Consider the following 16792-nt stretch of genomic DNA (forward strand, 5'->3'; position numbering starts at 1 on the left):
TACCGGCTTGATGAATTTGGGTATAGATATTGCAATTCCAAATTTGGCGGAGATTTTGTTATCCGCCAAAAATGAATTGGTTAGCCTCTTGAAGACAAATGAACCTCTTTGGATCGAAGATACCACCGATGGAAGATATGTTATTCATAGAGACAGCTATGATAGAACTTTCTCTAATAATTTTCGTCGAAAAGGAGGTATTAGTTCACGTACCATATTTGAATCATCCAAAGATATGGGCTACGTAAGCATGAATGCGAATAAACTTATTACCATGCTATCAGATTCGGTTAGATATATACTCTCTTAACCTTTTCAATATTGTTTCTCTTTACAAGAAATTATGAACTTACTATTCTTTTGCAGAAAGTAAGATTGGATATTTTCCCCACTATCCTAACTGAATCTGTGGTAGTTCAAGAGTATGCTGGGAAAATGATTTCACCGAACCAATTAGGTTCAATTCAATTGGTATACTTCATTATTATTATTTTTTTTTTACGTAAAATAGAGATCGAATAAACCTAATTTTTATATTATTTGTTGTTGATATATCTATTATATAACATCATTTGTGTTCTCTCAATATTTCCCATAAATGCAGGTCTATGAACAAATGCATCTGTATTCTCCTTTGCTAGCACCAAGATGTTGGTACTATCTAAGATATTGTGAGAAGATTGATATCAAAACATGGGTGATAGTGGAAGTATCATGTGATCCATTTTCTTCTGAAAACATCCAATTGCCTGGCTGCGGTACTCCTGCTTGGCGTCTCCCTTCTGGCTGCCTGATCAATGAAGCCGCGCCTTCACTATCCAAGGTATTGTTTTTAGTTTATAAAGTTAGCAAGACCGATCTCAAATTTAGACTTTTTAAGTGAATCGAAACTGTCATTTTGAATTTCTTAAACACAATGTTCTGATTAACATATGTGTATGTGTAGGTTAACTGGTTGGAACATGTGCAAGTGGATGATCTCAAGGCACTAACTCCTAATCTATATAGAGACATCGTTCTTCGTGGACTATCTTTCGACGCAAACAGATTTCTTCAAACCCTTTTGCGTTCTGTCTTTAGGCTTAATTGTCATATTATGTTTAACAAAATTGGTGTCACCCAGCACTTTGGACAGAGTAATTTCTTTTTTCTCTCCCTCTCTCTTTCTCTTTCTCACACAATCTAACTCTCGCACAGTCTAACTCTCTCTGGTGCATGCATGCAGTTCTGAGTATGACACCAGAAGCAAGGAGAGTGATACTTGACATCTCATATAACATGTTAAAGAACTTTTGTGGAAATTTAACCATGAAAAACAAAATAGACTTGCCATACATGTACAGCAACAACATTCGGTTCTCCATTTACAGTGTCAACGGATCAACAAGTCAAAACTCACGTTTCCTTGTCAATGCCACAACTAGTATGTGGATTCCACTCCCCTTCAATGAAATTGTTGATTTCTTCAATAATGCCAACATGCGAAACCAGGTAAGTATCTTAATTAAATGCATTTTCTATCGTTAACAGTTAATATTCCAGATAGAATTATATTACTAATTCGTTGGATTATGTATATGTTAGTGGGATGTTCTATGTAATCAACAAGCTGCAAAACAGATTGGCATCATCACTTATGGAAAGAGTCAAGAAAATTCTATTTCTCTAATCCAGGTAATTATTTTAATTTTAAAATAAGTTACACTTTTTATGATCAACCAATATGTTACTTGCAGCCTTTTGTTTCGTTGAATCCCAATCTTATGGTGATTCAAGAGACCCTATCGGATCCTTTGGGAGCAGTTGTACTGTATACTCTCACTGATGTATATGATCTTCAAAAAGCCATACACAAAGCCATTCCTCAGGGCTCTTCTTTGCCACTGACACCTCCATGCGATATTGAAGTGATCCCATCTGGTTTCATTATATATAAGGATGGAAGTCCAGGTACAAAAATTGCAACTTCAAAAAAATCTTGTACCTATGCTGGAATGGACAAAGGTTCGATCGTTACTGCTGTATTTCAAGTTGTCTCTCAAACCGCGACTTCTTTTGAGACTGTCGAAATGAGTCTTGTGAAGACTCTCCATTCTGTAGTTACTTCCACCATCCAGAACATAATGCATGCATTGAACTGCCATAATCAGTAGTGATTTTCTTGTAACTGTTCTTTTTTAATACTAAATATGCATACATCTTTCTAGAAGACAATGTATTTATATTAATATGGTTGTTTTTAATCAAGTACAATTGTTAGACTTTTTCCGAAACACTATTATTATTATTAGATTTGAACTTGAATGATTAGAATTAATCTATCTGTTTTAATGTTTATGTTTAATTTGTATTGCTTACTTGATTGTGACATATGGTGTAGGTTGAGAGTTTTTTTTAATCTTCATATGGAGGTAGGGTTTATAGAATATTTGGAGAGGAATTTATAGGGATTGAAGGTTTCTTGTAAATGATGCCAATGGTAAGACTCAGACCTTACATCGGGCTACTGTCCACCTTAGCTCCCTAAGTGTCTCATTCATTGGATGCATATACATTACATATCTAATTCTATCATCTAGCTAAAATTGAGTTTGTTCTTAAAAAAATGCAACTTTAGTTATTCATTAATTCTATTAGAAAATCTCAGAAATAGATGAAGCAACAAATAAAAATCAAAGGGATTTAAAATTGATCAACCTAATTCTCACACAAAATACTAGAAGTCTACAAAGGTTAAGTAACCAATTGAAAACTTAAACAATAATCTAAGAGAATCTAAAATGAACAATGATTATATATATATATTAAATTTAGTTCATACAAATGTATCTCATTTTACTAAAGAATAAGTTATTATCAACTAATTTTAAAGACCATATTTAAAATTATAATTTCTTAATATTAAAGGTGGTTTATAAACCGCAGTTAATAGTTTTAATTTATAATAAGGTTGGTTTATAATCCGCACTTACTAAGATTTTATAAACTGCAATTAAAAATATTATTATTAATTGATATTTTATTTATATTAAATTATATAAATTTATTTTTATATTTTAATTTATAAAATAAAAATAAGTTATAAAGTGTGAGAATTATAAATAATATTAGAAAGTTTAATGTGTTTTTGCATATTAATATAAATTTGAAGAACTATGGTAATTTTATCCCTATATAAAAAAGAATGTTTTATAATGAAAAAATGTGTGATTTTATTATTCTCAATCTTCAATATCTCTTTTCTTATCTTCGATCTAAACCCTAACTCAAAGAAACAAACATTTTTATGGGTATTAGAGCAGGAACAGGTTGAAGATAAAGATGTTAATAAATAAGAAGCGTTCAACAATAGTTTTTCAACATCAACCGATTATTCACAAACCGAAGATTTAGAAGAAACATCCAACAATAGTTCTTCATCGTCGACTGATTATTCGTTAACCGATTAAAGTATGGCCAACAAGAAATGATATGATAACGATCCATTGACGATTCAGAACTCGGACAACACAGGGGTTATAATTTGTACCACGATATTCAATGGTACAAACTACTTTGGATGGAATAGCGGTATCAGGTTAGCTCTTGAAGCAAAATAAAAATTAGGTTTTATTGATGGTACATTGGTTGTTCTAAAAGATGCTGAAGATTTTGATAGATGGAGAAAAATGGACTACTTGGTAAGATCTTGGATTCTAAATACAGTATCAGGCGAAATTAAAACAAATTATTCTTCAACTAGAATAGCAAAAGATCTATGGATAGACATCAAAGAAAGATACCAATAAAGCAATGGACCACAATCATTTTAGATTCAAAGGGCTATAAGCAACCTCAAACAAGGTACACTTAGTCTTGAAAAATATTTCTAAACTGAAAAAATTATTGGAAGAGTTGTTAGTACTAGAACCATTACCTTCTTGTGACTGTGTTCCAAGAACAACTTGTTGTTGTAGAATGACCAAATTAGTTATACAACTTGATACAACCAATAAACTTACTCAGTTTTTGATGGGATTAAACGAGAATTATAGATAATATTAGATAACATATATTACTCATGGATCCTAAATCTAGCATAAATAGGGAATATGCGACGCTACCAAGTATAGAAAGACAGAGAGAAGTCCAATCTTTGATTAATAATCAGATTGAAAAATTTCTACGACGATGAAAGATAAGTTCTGAACAGAATAAATTGGAAAATGCAGCAAGAAAAACAAGAAGTATAGGATGTATTAATAAAACATACAAAGCTTCAAAAGGAAGCTCTTCTTTATATTGCAAACATTGCAGAACAAAAAGTCATGTACAAGAGGGTTGCTTTAAAATCATAGGTTATCCTGAATGGTGGAAAAGTAACCGTGATCTTAAAGTGAAAATTTCTAAAACCTCAACCAATACTGTGAATACTGCAAACACAACGTTTACCTACTTTGAAGAACAATTAGAAGATCCATCATCCTCCACAAAGTTAAACAATTTACAAATTACAGTTGTTGTCAAAGAAGTAATGAAAGGATTACTCAAAGAAGGAAAGGGCAAGGAGAAATATTATTAAGGTATGAATCATTTTTCTGATAACATTACTAATACATGTAGTTTTAGTGTGTATAATAGTTATAAGAATAAACATTTATGCTTATTAGATAGTGGTGCTTGCTGTCATATTTGTTCAAACCCAAATATTATTACTGAAATTAGGAAAATTGATAACATACCTTTGTTTTTACCCAATGGCACAATTAAACATGTTAAATTAATGGGAAATTTTAGACTTTCTAAAAAATTAAAATTGTATGATTTAAGGTTCATTAAAGACTTTACATATAATCTAATTTCAGTGTTTAAAATTGCAATAAGAAACAAAATTAGTTGTCAATTCGATCTCTTTTTCGGGTTGTTTATTGCATGATGCTAGGGATAACTCTATCATTGAGAATGGTGACTTTAGTCATAACCTATACTTACTTTATACATATTCAGTGAATATGGCTTTTAATTCATGTATTGATTACTTGTTATTAGAAAGAAGATTAGGGCATCCTTTTGAAACAACATCCATTTGATTTGAATAAAGATGATACATTTCATTGTGATATCTTTTCAATTTTGAAAATGAAAATATTATATTATAGTTCTAGTATTTCTAAAACTGCTAAATGTTTTGAAATGATACATATAGATATTTGGGGTCCTTACAAAGAAATATCTCTTATCGATGGCTCAATATGCTTACAATAGTTGAAGATTTCAATAGGTTTACATGAACTTATATGATTAAAACTAAAGATACACTCAAACAAGTTTTAATCGATTTTCATGCCATGGTTAAGACATTATTTGAAATTTCAATCAAAATTATTAGTTCTGATAATGATAGTGAATTTTTAAATAATGAATTGTAAAACATTTTTAAACAAAATGGTATTCTTCATCAAATATCACCCCACAACAAAATGAAGTAGTAGAATGTAAACATCAACATTTACTTCAAGTGGCACGAACTTTGATGAATCAATCAAAATTTCCTTTAAGTTTTTGGTCATTTTAAATTCTTATGGCAACTCATGTTATAAATAGAACTCTTTCAAAATTCTTAAATTGGGATAGTCCGTTTTATAAATTGTATAAAACAAAACCCGATTTTGATAATCTTAAAGTTTTTGTGTGTTTATGTTATGAAAAAAACAATGCACCCCTAAAAATAATTCAAACCTAGAGGTAAAAAATGCATTTTTATTGGATACTCTTTAGGAAAAAAGGGTTTTAGAATATTTGACATTTTAAATGAAATCATTTTCGTATGTAGAGATCTGATTTTTTATGCAAATAAGTTTTCATATCAAAATGAACATGAACAAATAAACAAACAAATATATCTATAGATACAGATTACTTATTTTCAAATTTTGATGATGATTCATCTTCTTGTGAAATAAATGATATTAATAATTCTGATGATCAGTTAAACCAAAATGTTGAACTCATTTTTTATCACACCAAAATTTTTCAGAAACTCAACATCAAATTTTTTCTGAAATAGGACAAAGAAAAAGTGAAAGGGAAAGAAAGACACCTACTTGGAATGAAAATTACATTATCAACACAAGCACTATTTTAGAAATAAAATCTTTTATATGAAAGTGTAAGGTCACGAGATGAGAGGTTCATTCGGAAAAAAATATGTGATGAGATATGTGAGAATATAAGTTGTTTTCCCGAAGTGAATAAAATGTGGAATAAGAGCGTTCTATTTTTTTATTATAATTTATTATTCGTGATTTATTAAGAATTTTAAATATTTAATACATATTATTATTTTTTTTATTAAATTTTTTTTATTTATATTTTTATCTGTGTGCATCACATGTGAATCTTCCTAGTAATAAGTAATATTAGACCCTAATAGATAATTTATATAATTATTCAAAATCTAACTTATAAAATATATATACATACATAAAATTATAAAAATATTTTAACAATCATAAGTGGTCTAGCGGTTAAAGTGTTAACATTTCATACTGGTGATTAGGGTTCGAATTCCTACAAAAGAAGTAATTATTATATGTGATTGCGCGAACCTTCGTAGCAGAAACATAAGTGAGAATGTTGGCGGGTTCGTTTTTGGAGGAAATGTTGGCTTGAGTAATGCAAATATTTGTGATAAAACCTAAGGGTTCATCCATCGAAGGATTATCGACTTAGAGTAAAAGCAAACATTGGAGAGAAATCTTAAGGGTTCGTTCACAGATGGTGATTTAGGGATTAAGATCATTCCCAATAATGTTTAAGAATGGACACTCAAATTTGATTATTAAATAATCAAAATCATTATAGATATAAAAACTTAAATGAATTGGTTTGACGATTTTTTTAATATTATTATTTTTTCAAATAAGTATATAATTATAAGTAATATTAGACCCATTAGAACTTTATATTTGATTGGTAATTTGATACAAAATTCAATATTTGAAGATTTATTTTATAGAAACTATTTTTATTTTCACATAATGAATGTTTTAAATTTATATGATTTTGGGTAGGTTTAAAAAATAACAAAACAATTTTAAATAAAATGAGTGGATAAAGGCAAGTTTTGTCATATTTTTTAATAATTAGATAAAAAAATATTGAATTAGATTATAAAGTCACATTTTTAACGTAATTTTTTTCTTGGATTTTTATATGCAAATGTACGGACTACATACAAGTTTTTTTTAGTAATGATAAGGGAAGCGAAATATTTATAAAAAGGTTAGCGAATGACATGGGATGATGATTAGACTTGCTACTAAGTATAATTTAAAATATTATTTTTTATCTCTATTAACCATTTCTCATTTTTCATTATTTATAATTTATCTTTCTTGTCTCCATTAATTATTTATCTCTTATCTATCTATTAATTTGTAAATATATTTTATATTTTGTTCATTAATTAATTTATTTAAAAATTATAAAAAAATATATAAAATAAATAAATTTATATATTTTAAAATTATATATTATGTTTAAAAATAATATTATGTTGTTTGATTTTATAAAAGTTGATGTTATGATACACTTTTGAACAATATTTAAATGCATGTTTTTTTATAAGTTTATTTAATTGGTATTTTTAATTAGATGGTGTAATACCAATATATTAACATAAAATAGTAATTAACTAAGTAAATGTTTTTAATTAAATATAATACAATTAAATATTTTTTTTAGTTTAAGTTATGTTTTTTTTTATTGAAAATAATTTTTTTTTAATAAATATAAGAGAATAAAATATTAAAATTAAAAAATAATTTAAATACTTTTATAGTGGCATGTACAAATTTATAAATAAATATTTATAATACTAATAAATTAAAATTATTAAATGCGTTCTAACATTTAGATTTTAAAATATAAGAGAAAATGATACGTATACTATTTATAAGTTGACAAGTATAATACCACATTATTCGTTGTACACTACAAATATTTCTCCCAATTATTTTTTTTTATAAAGTTAATTTCAATTTAAAATGTGGAGACCACTTCATTAATTAGAGAATTACAATAATATTTATTAAATATTGAAAACTAAATTGAGGAATTAGTAATTTTCTATATATATATATATATATTTGTATGTTTTGATGACTTAAATTTTATAAAAACTTTGGAGACATTTATGATAAAAAAATAATTTCTATTTAAAAATCGGGGATCACTTCATTTAAGGTTTGATTAAACGAATTACAATAATAATATTGATGAAATATTGTAAAACAAAGTTAGTAATTAGTAATCTTCTTTAGGTCGAGATTTTGTTGGCCCAATTAATTGTCCAATGAGAATCATTTTAATCCTCTCTGTAGGGTATGTTTGTTTGCGTGATTCTGCACTTTCACGTTTTGACTTATTTACTAATTTTAACAATATTTAAGTTAAATGTATTATCTTAACTATTTGTATATAGTTTGATTAAATGTATGATATTATAATTTGATTGAATAATTAAAAAAAATAACTAGATAATTTAGTTAGTTTTTTTATAATAGTTTTTTTTATTGAAATATTGAAACTATAATAAATTTAAGGACTACATTAAATTATTAATGTAATAATTTGAAAAAAGAATTCTAAGAAACAAATCTTCTACGTATAGTAATTAATTAATTATTTTATTCTATCATTAAATAAATTAATAACTGAATAGATTTAATTTTTAATTATTTTATTCCATATAATACTAAATTAACAACAATGGAAAATTTACCATAAACTATTTGTAATAATAACCATCATAAAAGAAAAGAATATTTTCAATTAATACATTTAAATATTTTATTATTTATATATATTTATATATATATTATATTTAATTGGGTGATATAATTTGGTTTCAAACAATATATATTTTAATAAAGTATAAAAATTTAAAGCAATGAAATTATATCACATTATTATGATTTATGTATTTTAATATTGTTTTTATGGTGAAAACTAGGTAAGTATAACTTTATGTCAAATATTAATATAACTAATAATATAAATGATATTATTATTAAAGTTTTACAAAATATATTATTATTTTAATTAAGTAAAGATTTTTTTAAATTATTAAATATAATAAATTATATGTTGTAAAGAAAGATTTTATAATTGAAAAAAAAAATACATGGCAGATTGTAGAGGAATCGAATTAATAAAATAATAGTTTAATTAATAAATAATATATATAAACGTACATTTATAAAAGAAGATAGAATTTTAAAACTACCTTTTTTTTATTTTATTTTTCTTAAAGATTTGAAAAACCTTTTATTATCATAAATAAGTTTTTACTATCATAAAAACCTTATATAAACGTACAATTAATGAATAAGTTAGTCATAAAAATTGCAAATCAAATTAAAATGATTCCCTCCGGTCATGGTCAAGATAATGTATAATTCTAAAAATAATAAAATCTAAATAACTATGAAAATTTATGTGTGTTATATACAGATAAAAATATAAATAAATTACATTTAATAAAAATAACAATAATATGTATTCAATATTTAAAATTTTTAATAAATCACGAATAATATATTAAAATAAAAAATAAAAAATTTTTATTCCATATTTTTTTCACTTTGGTAAAACAATTTATTTTCACACATATCTCATCACATATTTTTTCCGAATGAACCTCTCATCTCGTGACCTTACACTTTCACTTTGGTCAATCAAATATTTTGTTGGGTCAAATTATTTTGACTGAGTGTTGAAATAGTTTGACTATTGGAATTTTGATGATACATGGATACTCTATGCGTCTAATTGTTTTTGATGCAGGTGTATCGAAATCAGATTACATTAGACTTGGTCTTAATGAGGTTCATTAGACCGATTTGGCTTTAAATGCAGAAAGTTAGACGTGCAGTCTAACTAGCGGCGTTAGACGTGCAGTCTAACTGGTTGAGTTAGACTTGCAGTCTAACTAGTGAAGTTAGACGTGCAGTCTAACTAGTTGAGTTAGAATTGCAGTCTAACTAGTGAAGTTAGACGTGTAGTCTAACTGGTTGATTTAGACTTGCAGTCTAACTAGTGAAGTTAAACGTGCAGTCTTACTAGTGGAGTTAGACGTGCAGTCTAACTAGTGAAGTTAGACATGCAGTCTAACACACGAAGTTATACGTGCAGTCTAACCAGTTAAATTAGACGTGGAGTCTAATCAGTTGAATTAGACGTGGAGTCTAATGGAAAGAGAAAGTTAGACGTGCAGTCTAATTGGTGAGAGTTAGACGTTCAGTCTAACTGGTGAAAGTTAGACGTTCAGTCTAACTGGTGAAAGTTAGACGTGCAGTCTAAGTCCTTCAGATTAGTCTGAAGTGATTGTAATTAGACGTGAAGTCTAATCCCATTAGACTAGGTGTTCTAATGGATCCTGTTATTAGACGGGGACGTTTGATTTCATTAGACGAGGTCGTCTAATTGAAATACGTCTAATGCCATGCTTAAGCATTTTCTTGAAGTTTGCACCCGCCTACCCACGTGCTCTAGCTGTATGCTACTCCTGCTCCACTTTCTAGTGAAGATCAGTACGACATCCAGCTGCAACCAATTAACCAATGCCACGTAAGCGAATATCATTCACACTACTTATTTTGCAGGTACATCTCTGAAGAATATTCGGCGCACAACAAGTTGTGTACGGCCACGATCCTTGTATTCAGAATCTTCTAAGTAATATGGAGGCGTTCCAATTGAAGCTCGCGACGTGTCATTATGAAGATTCGACCGTTGGTACATGTTCCTTATTTAAAGAATCTCAAGGACAACGGACGAACAATGACATAGCCAGAACTTTGAGTGAACAAGCTGAACAATCAATCAATCATTTTGATATTCAGATTACTGAAATTGTTAGTTGCTTTTCTTGTTTTATTATGTGTTAATCAAGAGAGAGTTAGAATCAAAGCATCGTTTTAGCTGAGTGATATTCTTCATCATATTGTAAGTTGAACAGAGTCTGTTCTGTTCAACAATGAGCTATTCGTGCAAACTGCATTTGATTCAAAGTATATTATAGTGAATCCTTCCGGTGGTTGGAAGAAGGGGTGACATAAGAGAGTTTGCTCCGAACATCCATAAACAAACTACTGTGTTGTTCCTTTCTGTCATCTTCTCATTCTTGATCCTAAGCTTCAAACCTAAGTAAACATTTCCGCACTTGATTCTGTTTCAAGTGTTTATAATGGTTTGCGTAGAATAGAAAGTGAATTAAAACTTTAACAAGATTTCTTTCAAACCGTTTTTCCTAAGCCTTCATTAATCGCCAGACCCCGTCTCTATTGATTAAGCGAATCCTATCAATTGGTATCAGAGCTCCGTTTCTATTCTCAAGCTTTTCCTAAAGAATGACAACCATAACCAAAGATGCTAGTGCAACCTCCATCCCAACTTTCTCTCGAGAAAACTATATCGTATGGAAGAAAAGAGTTCGTGCTCATCTCTCTTCTCTTCATGACGACATGTGGAGTGTCATCACAGATGGTCCTATCAAGATCGACAAGGAGAAATCTGAATGGACCAGTGAAGAAAAGAGGAAGAACAACCTCAACAACATGGCTCTTGATGTTCTGTACAGATCTATCGATGATAGCATGTTCAACTACATTATCGAATGTGATACTGCTAAAGAGGTCTGGGACAGACTCACCCAACTGTGTGAGGGCAACGAGAAAACCAAGGAAAACAAGATCATGGTTACCACTCAACAATTTGACAGTTTCAAGATGCGCCCCGGTGAAATAATGAATGAGTTCAACACCAGATTCAGCAAGATTGTCTCCTCTTTATCTATCCTTGGCAAGACCTATAGCAACAGGGAGCTTGCTATTAAGGTCATGCGTGATCTTCCAAGGGAATGGGACATAAAGATGATGGCTATGAGGGAATCCAAAGATCTCAACAAGATCTCTCTCTTCGATCTGTTTGCTAATCTCAAGGCCTATGAGTTCGAGATGAACTGTAGGATTGAAGAAGATCAATCCACATTCATTATCATTGCCAAAGCTCTGGTGACTGCTGAAGAGCCACCTGTAGGTACTGATGTGAAGATGGCGGCACAGCAACTGAGCAGAGATGTCAAGTCTCTTTTCGTGAAGAAGTTTGGCGACTTCATGAAGAAGAGCAACCCTAACTCAAGCTCTTCAAATTCCAATGATAATAAGAAATCAAAGGCTAATGTTAAATTTTATAACTGTGGTATTGCAGGTCATTACCAATCGGAGTGCAGGAAACCTAAGCGTGAAGATAAGAAGGATGATGAAAAGGAGCTGAAGGCTCTTATAGCAGGAGATGGAAAGAACAGACAAAGCATCCGTGACTCTTACTTCTCATCCAGTGATAGTGATGACGAAGAAGTGGCTTGCTTCATGGCAAAAGAAGATGAAGAACAGACTCAGGAAACTGAGGTATTTGACTTCTATTCTGAAAGATTTTTAAGGGAACAACTGGTAGCTGCACTAAATGACATGGTCATTGAGTACAGAAAGCTAGAAGAATCCCTAAAAGAAACAAAATCATCACCTGAAGTATCTCAACCAGTTTTACCTCAAACTCTTGAATCAAATGTTTTTGAATAGAAAGTTGCAGAAATCTCATCTGAGAATGAGATGCTCAAAGAACAGATTCAAACTATTTCAACTGAAAACAAGAGGTTAAACTATGTTGTCAGTTTATGGACAAGGTCTGGAGAAGCTATCAAATATTAGATTAGCATGTTAAAACCTGCTGGATCTAGATCTAGTCTTGGATTTGGTGGCAATGACTCAAACCTGTCGTGCAAAAAGTCAAATTCATCAAATGACAAGCTTAAGACAATAAGCTTTGTTAAAGGAAGTCTGACTGACAGTTAATCTGATCCCATTCGTGAAGAAGTAGCTTTTAAGAATGAAATTATTTATGTTCCACTGAATGTTAGCTGGCTGAAGAATAAGATAGAAGAAGCTATCAAGTCTGACAATATAAAAAACTTGACTCAAAGTCAAGGAGTTTTAAAAGAAAGTCTTCTTCAAAAGTTAAGGGTTTAGTGGCTAGTAGAAAGTCGTCTACTAAGTCAAAATCATACGCATTAATCACAACGCAACATGGAAAATCCATTAGAATATGTCAAATATGGATTCTAAGGGTCTAATTGATCGAGGACCCAATTGACTATGGGTACCAAGTTTGTAAATAGTTTCTTATGTAGGTGATGCAGGAGGACTGCAGGAAGGAAGCATAGAGAATACTCTTTTGAGTATACATTTCAGAGGATCAACAATGATTGTTGCCATTCCAGAAGAATAAATGTTTTTCTATGTTTTTGTATTAAAATACTTTTGGTCCGAAGGATCTCAAAACATTTGGTTATTCATTTTTGTACATGTACAAAATGAGAGGGAAAAATTACTTTGAAAATAAAGATACCCTCAAATGAATGGCCTTAATCGGTCTATTAGACAAGGTTGTCTAAAGGAAGAGGCATGTATTTAGACGCATTTTTTCTCACAATCTATACATCTAAGTCTATATGTTGTGACTTAAAATCTGCGCGGTTAGACGTACACGTCTAATAGATGTTAGACGTTTTTACGTCATGAGCAAGAGGATGCTCACGTCTAAACAAACACACGTCTAATACGTGACGTTCATACGTAATTAGACGTACCCGTCTAATAGACATTAGATGTATATTTTAAGATATGTAATTAGACGTATGCGTTTAATGGACCCATGCGTCTAATAGACGTTTAGTTTTATGGATATGTGTAGTAAGAAAAACGTCTAACTACGTGCTAATTAGACTGATCAAGGATAGCTGTCCACGTGAGGAGATATCTGATTTTCCCGCTCATACATTAAAACAGTCATCTCATGATAACATGAAGACACATGTCTTTCAAGTTAAGAGAGAATGACTGATATACCCACAATATAATGATGACTCTTTGGAAAGGACGTCTAATTTTAAATGATGGGCCATACCCCTAGGAAAAATGACGGTTATCCTATATGACTCTTGATAGTCTATATAAGGACATTTATGCATGAGATTGAAAGATTTTTCTCACTCAAGATTTCTAAGAACCCTAGATTTCTTTGCCTTTCTCTCTTAAAAATCTTTGTTAGTCTTGTGCCTGTTCATATTCTACTGAAAATGGGAAACAAGAGAATCACGTTGGGTCACTGTAATTTGCAGGTTGATTTCCCATCAGTCTATTCCTTCGATCAGCAAGAGGTGGTCGATATGTTCAAAACCCTCAAGTATTCCGATCTCGGAAAATATCTTGGCGGTCCGTTCATCTCTGCTTTTCTATCAACCAGGAGAACAAGGAAAGTATAACCTTCGCTGCCCAACTAAGCCGTTTATTGGAGTATTTGGGGGTTCCGAAGGGTGAACCTGAACCAATCAACTCAACCAGGGTGTATACTGTTTTCACAGTCGCTAACACCCTAGTCAGAATCAAGAACCTTAAAGAATCGCCTTCAGGTGCTTCTAGCCAACAGATAGGTGGAAAATTTGTTACCCGATCCAGACAACCAACCGCTTCCATTCTGTCGACAAGAGCAAAGAGATCGAAAAAAGTCAACGAATTAAAGGCTAGTTCTACTAGCCTAAGGAGCTCTTCAAAGAAGGATTCTAAAACAATCGATTCCAGAGTCAGGCAAGGTCTAGTCGAACTTGCCACCATTCCATTGTCTTCCATGTCTCCGACTTCCAGTTAGTTGCGGAGATATTCAAGGTCATCTATTTCAAAAGGTAACAAGTCAAAGGCGTCCCGTGCGTCTAAATCGATGAAGGCGTCATCAAAGGTAACATCTTCTCAACCCCTGGTCGATGTGCCCAAATTTGATATTCATGTGATGGAACAGGATAAATCTGTTTTTATTCCTGAAAAGGAATCTGTTGTAGGGCCCGGTGTTGAGTCAGCTGGTCCAAATATTGAGAATTTTGATAGGATTGTGTCTCCCGTTCGCCAACCTGATCTAGTAGCCGCTGGTTCTATAGAGTTTGTTCAACTAGAACAAGGTGCAGTTTTTACCCTTATGGCTGGTTGTATTGCTGAAAAGGATCCCTCTACTTCTGTCAGAGAACCTTCCTCCTCAAATCTCATTTCAAAAGATTCCATAGTAACTGGGAAGGTCACTCGAGGCGAACTTCCTCCTAAACTATTCAAGAAACCACAATCTGCTCATGAATTGACGCGCTCCACAAGACAGTCCTGTGGAATTGTATTTGGTGAACCAAGACCCTTTCCAAAATCTGTTGATATTATTGGAAAAGGGAAGAATGTTGTAACTGACGAAAATGAAGATGTTTCTGAGGCAACATGCATTATTGACTTCATGATGAATCAAGTCAAAGCCATAGCTGCTGAGAAGATAGAAATGTTTGACTCTTGGATCCAGAACAGATTGTCAATCCAGTATGATGAGGTCATCACGGGTTCAGGAATAAGCAATCAATAGGGTAAGCTTGTATCTAATGAAAAGAAGGTTCTCAAATGTGCCAAAACTTCGGAAGTGTCTGAAGCTATGAAGAGAAAGGACCTTATAAAAGTTTGTCTACGAAGAAGAGCTTTATTTCCCATTCTTAAAGCCAGAAAAGCAAATTTCAATCCAATTGAGAAAGGTGCTGAAGTGGAAGTGAAAGCCTTAAAGAGATTAGACGAGATCATGGCTGATTATCTTTCTGTAGTCACTCGGTATGTTGATGGAGCTAATTGCTCAAGAGTCAGCTATTTTGGTAGTTCCTCCGATAAAGACAAACCAATGGATATCTTTGTTGATCATGCTGATATAGATGAGCAAACTACTGATCTTCTGATAGATCTTGGAAATCTTTCTGCAGAAGAAAGACGTATACTGGCTCAACCTGTTATCGAGCAAGATGAGGAACATATTCAAGAGAATTCGTCCTTAGAAGAAGAAGAAGAAATTAGAGCCTGAACAAGCTCTTGAAGAAAGTGTTGATCAAGAGCCCGTCCAAGATCTTGTGACTCAAGAAGAAGATGTTGTTAAAGAGTCGGTCCAAGCTCTTGTAACGCAAGAGGAAGAAATTGTTGAGTAGAATGTTCAAACTCCTAACATCAATGAAGAAGAGATAGTGAAATCCCCTGCTGTCAGAATAGAGGAATCTCAAGAAAAAGAGGTTGAAGTCAGTCAGCCTGAGGTTGTCAGATCTGAGGGGGAACCCTCAAAAGACAAAGAGGCCGAAAAAAGTTCCTCATCTGAGGGGGAACATGATCAAAATGCTAAAACAATCAAGCATATACCATTTCCTAAGATTAATGTTGATAATCTCTATGAAAATATTCTCAATCCTCTTCACAGTACGGGAAATCTGTACGAAAGATTTAAGGGAGCAGAAGAGGAGTTGGAAGAAGAAGAGCGAAATCGATCTGGAAATGAGTCTGAGAAGGATGAACCCGAGCAATCCCTATAGGTTCACACCTAATTTAACCCCATTCAAAGCATGGAAGTAGAATTGCAAGATAATTCATCCAATGAAGTATCTTCCGTTGACGGTACCAAGCTTCTGAAGTCGATGACATCTCTGCTTACCTCTCTTCAGAAGAATGTGGTCACTCTGGGATCGAAAATGGTAAAGATCTTGAAGACCCAGAAAGAGGACAGAAAAGACTTTGCTGAACATGTCAAAATCCTTAATGAATTGGATAAGACACTGAAGAATAATACGTATGAGATTCATATCTCAAATTCAAATTTCTCCAAATTTGAAAAGTAGCTCTTCAGTCATAAATCGGAA

The 16792-nt window shown here is 31.5% G+C and overlaps 1 protein-coding gene across 1 annotated transcript; it reads left to right on the top strand.

The window, feature by feature from the left end:
• The first annotated feature begins 6 nt into the window (after positions 1–6).
• On the top strand, positions 7–2153 carry LOC124914381 (homeobox-leucine zipper protein HDG10-like). The gene is made up of 7 exons (XM_047454919.1): positions 7–289; positions 367–471; positions 605–823; positions 947–1136; positions 1226–1491; positions 1585–1674; positions 1737–2153. Exons 1-7 carry the CDS (start codon positions 11–13, stop codon positions 2151–2153), a joined length of 1566 nt encoding a protein of 521 aa, XP_047310875.1. The 5' UTR covers positions 7–10.
• The last annotated feature ends 14639 nt before the right edge of the window (positions 2154–16792 follow it).

This window comes from Impatiens glandulifera, chromosome 9 (assembly GCF_907164915.1).
Source record: "Impatiens glandulifera chromosome 9, dImpGla2.1, whole genome shotgun sequence".
Taxonomy (NCBI): Eukaryota; Viridiplantae; Streptophyta; class Magnoliopsida; order Ericales; family Balsaminaceae; genus Impatiens; species Impatiens glandulifera.